Here is a 1,289-nt window from a genome sequence, read left to right as displayed (position 1 = left end):
ACTTTATCTTTTGTTACACGGGGTTTTGGTTTATGTCCCCCCGTGATGCATTTTATCTTTTGTTACACGGGGTTTTGGTTTATGTCCCCCCCGTTGCATCATTTTTGTTATATTTAAGGGGGCACTTTTTTGTTAGATTGACTAGGTTCAAAAACCCTTCAAATAGTTTATTTTGGTTTTTATTTACACGTATAAGGGGCATTATTTTTACTTTCCGCCGTGGGCATCCAAAATCTCAGGGCCGGCCCTGTCAACCGGATTACAGATCCATCTCTCCCAGCTAAAAGACTTGATACCTTTTGCTCTACATCTAATCCAATCATAAGCCGTGAATTGAATCTCACTACAAACTTCCTTATCAGATTTGCTCTTTCCGTTGAACGTCTTGCGGTTCCTTTGATTCCAAATGGACCAAAAGAAAGCTGCCGTAATCACCTTGCTAACCTCTCTTCTGCAGGTATCCCCTATCATTGAAATTGTCGACCACATTTGACGTGCTGAGGAAGCGTTTGCCGGCCACCACTCTACCCACGAGACCAAAAGCGCATTAATTACCTTTGCAGTGGAGCAAGTAACAAAGACGTGGTCCAAGTTCTCCGCCGTCACCAAACACGTCTGACACTCGTCCGAGTTGAGCACCATGCCACGCTTCAAGAGGTTGTCCTTTGTAGCTAACCGATTGTTAAGCGTACGCCATAAGTGGATATTAACTTTACTGGGAACCCACTTGAGCCACTACGTTTCCTGATCATCAGCCGGGAGCAAGACACAGTCAATAAATCTCCTGAGAGATCTAACTGAGAAGATGTTGTTCGATTCCAACAACCATGACCACCCATTCCTATTCGGTGCTTCTATTAGGAGCCTATTGATGTTGACTCCGATATCGCCAAGGTCATTTTCAATACTTTTAATATTGCTCCAGACAGCTCTTCTGCCTCTACCGGCCATGTTTTGAGTCGAGTTGCAGTATCGCACAATCGAGTTCCAGATCGCGGATGGCTCCGTACGCCCTCTCCACCACCATTTGGCAATCATTGGGAGATTTAACGCTCGTAAGCTACCAATTCCCAACCCACCACTCTTCTTGTCGCTCATAATCCGATCCCACGCCACCCAACAATTTTTTTTTACATCGTCCGTTCCACCCCAAAAAAAACGGCATCTTATGCTTTCGAGAGCGCTAATCACCTTCTTTGGTGCCTTGTACATCGATAAATAGTAGGTGCCCAAGCTGCCGAACACCGATTTACATAGATATAACCTTCCTCCAAAAGAAAGGTGCCTCG

At 45.1% G+C, this 1,289-nt stretch overlaps 1 protein-coding gene across 1 annotated transcript; it reads right to left on the bottom strand.

Annotated features, from left to right (window-relative positions):
- Window positions 1-207: 207 nt before the first annotated feature.
- Window positions 208-642, bottom strand: LOC112524345. Its single transcript, XM_025134129.1, has one exon. The coding sequence runs from the start codon at window positions 640-642 to the stop codon at window positions 208-210; it is 435 nt and encodes a 144-aa protein (XP_024989897.1).
- Between the last annotated feature and the right edge of the window lie 647 nt (window positions 643-1,289).

The sequence above is a fragment of the Cynara cardunculus genome, assembly GCF_001531365.2.
Source record: "Cynara cardunculus var. scolymus isolate 2C chromosome LG 13, CcrdV1, whole genome shotgun sequence".
Taxonomy (NCBI): Eukaryota; Viridiplantae; Streptophyta; class Magnoliopsida; order Asterales; family Asteraceae; genus Cynara; species Cynara cardunculus.
The sequence above is the reverse complement of the archived record's forward strand: the minus strand, read 5'-3'. Positions and strand labels throughout refer to the sequence as shown.

Bases quoted from the DNA above. Each gene is read 5' to 3' on its own strand.
- LOC112524345 (XM_025134129.1), bottom strand. From the start codon at position 642: ATGGTGCTCAACTCGGACGAGTGTCAGACGTGTTTGGTGACGGCGGAG.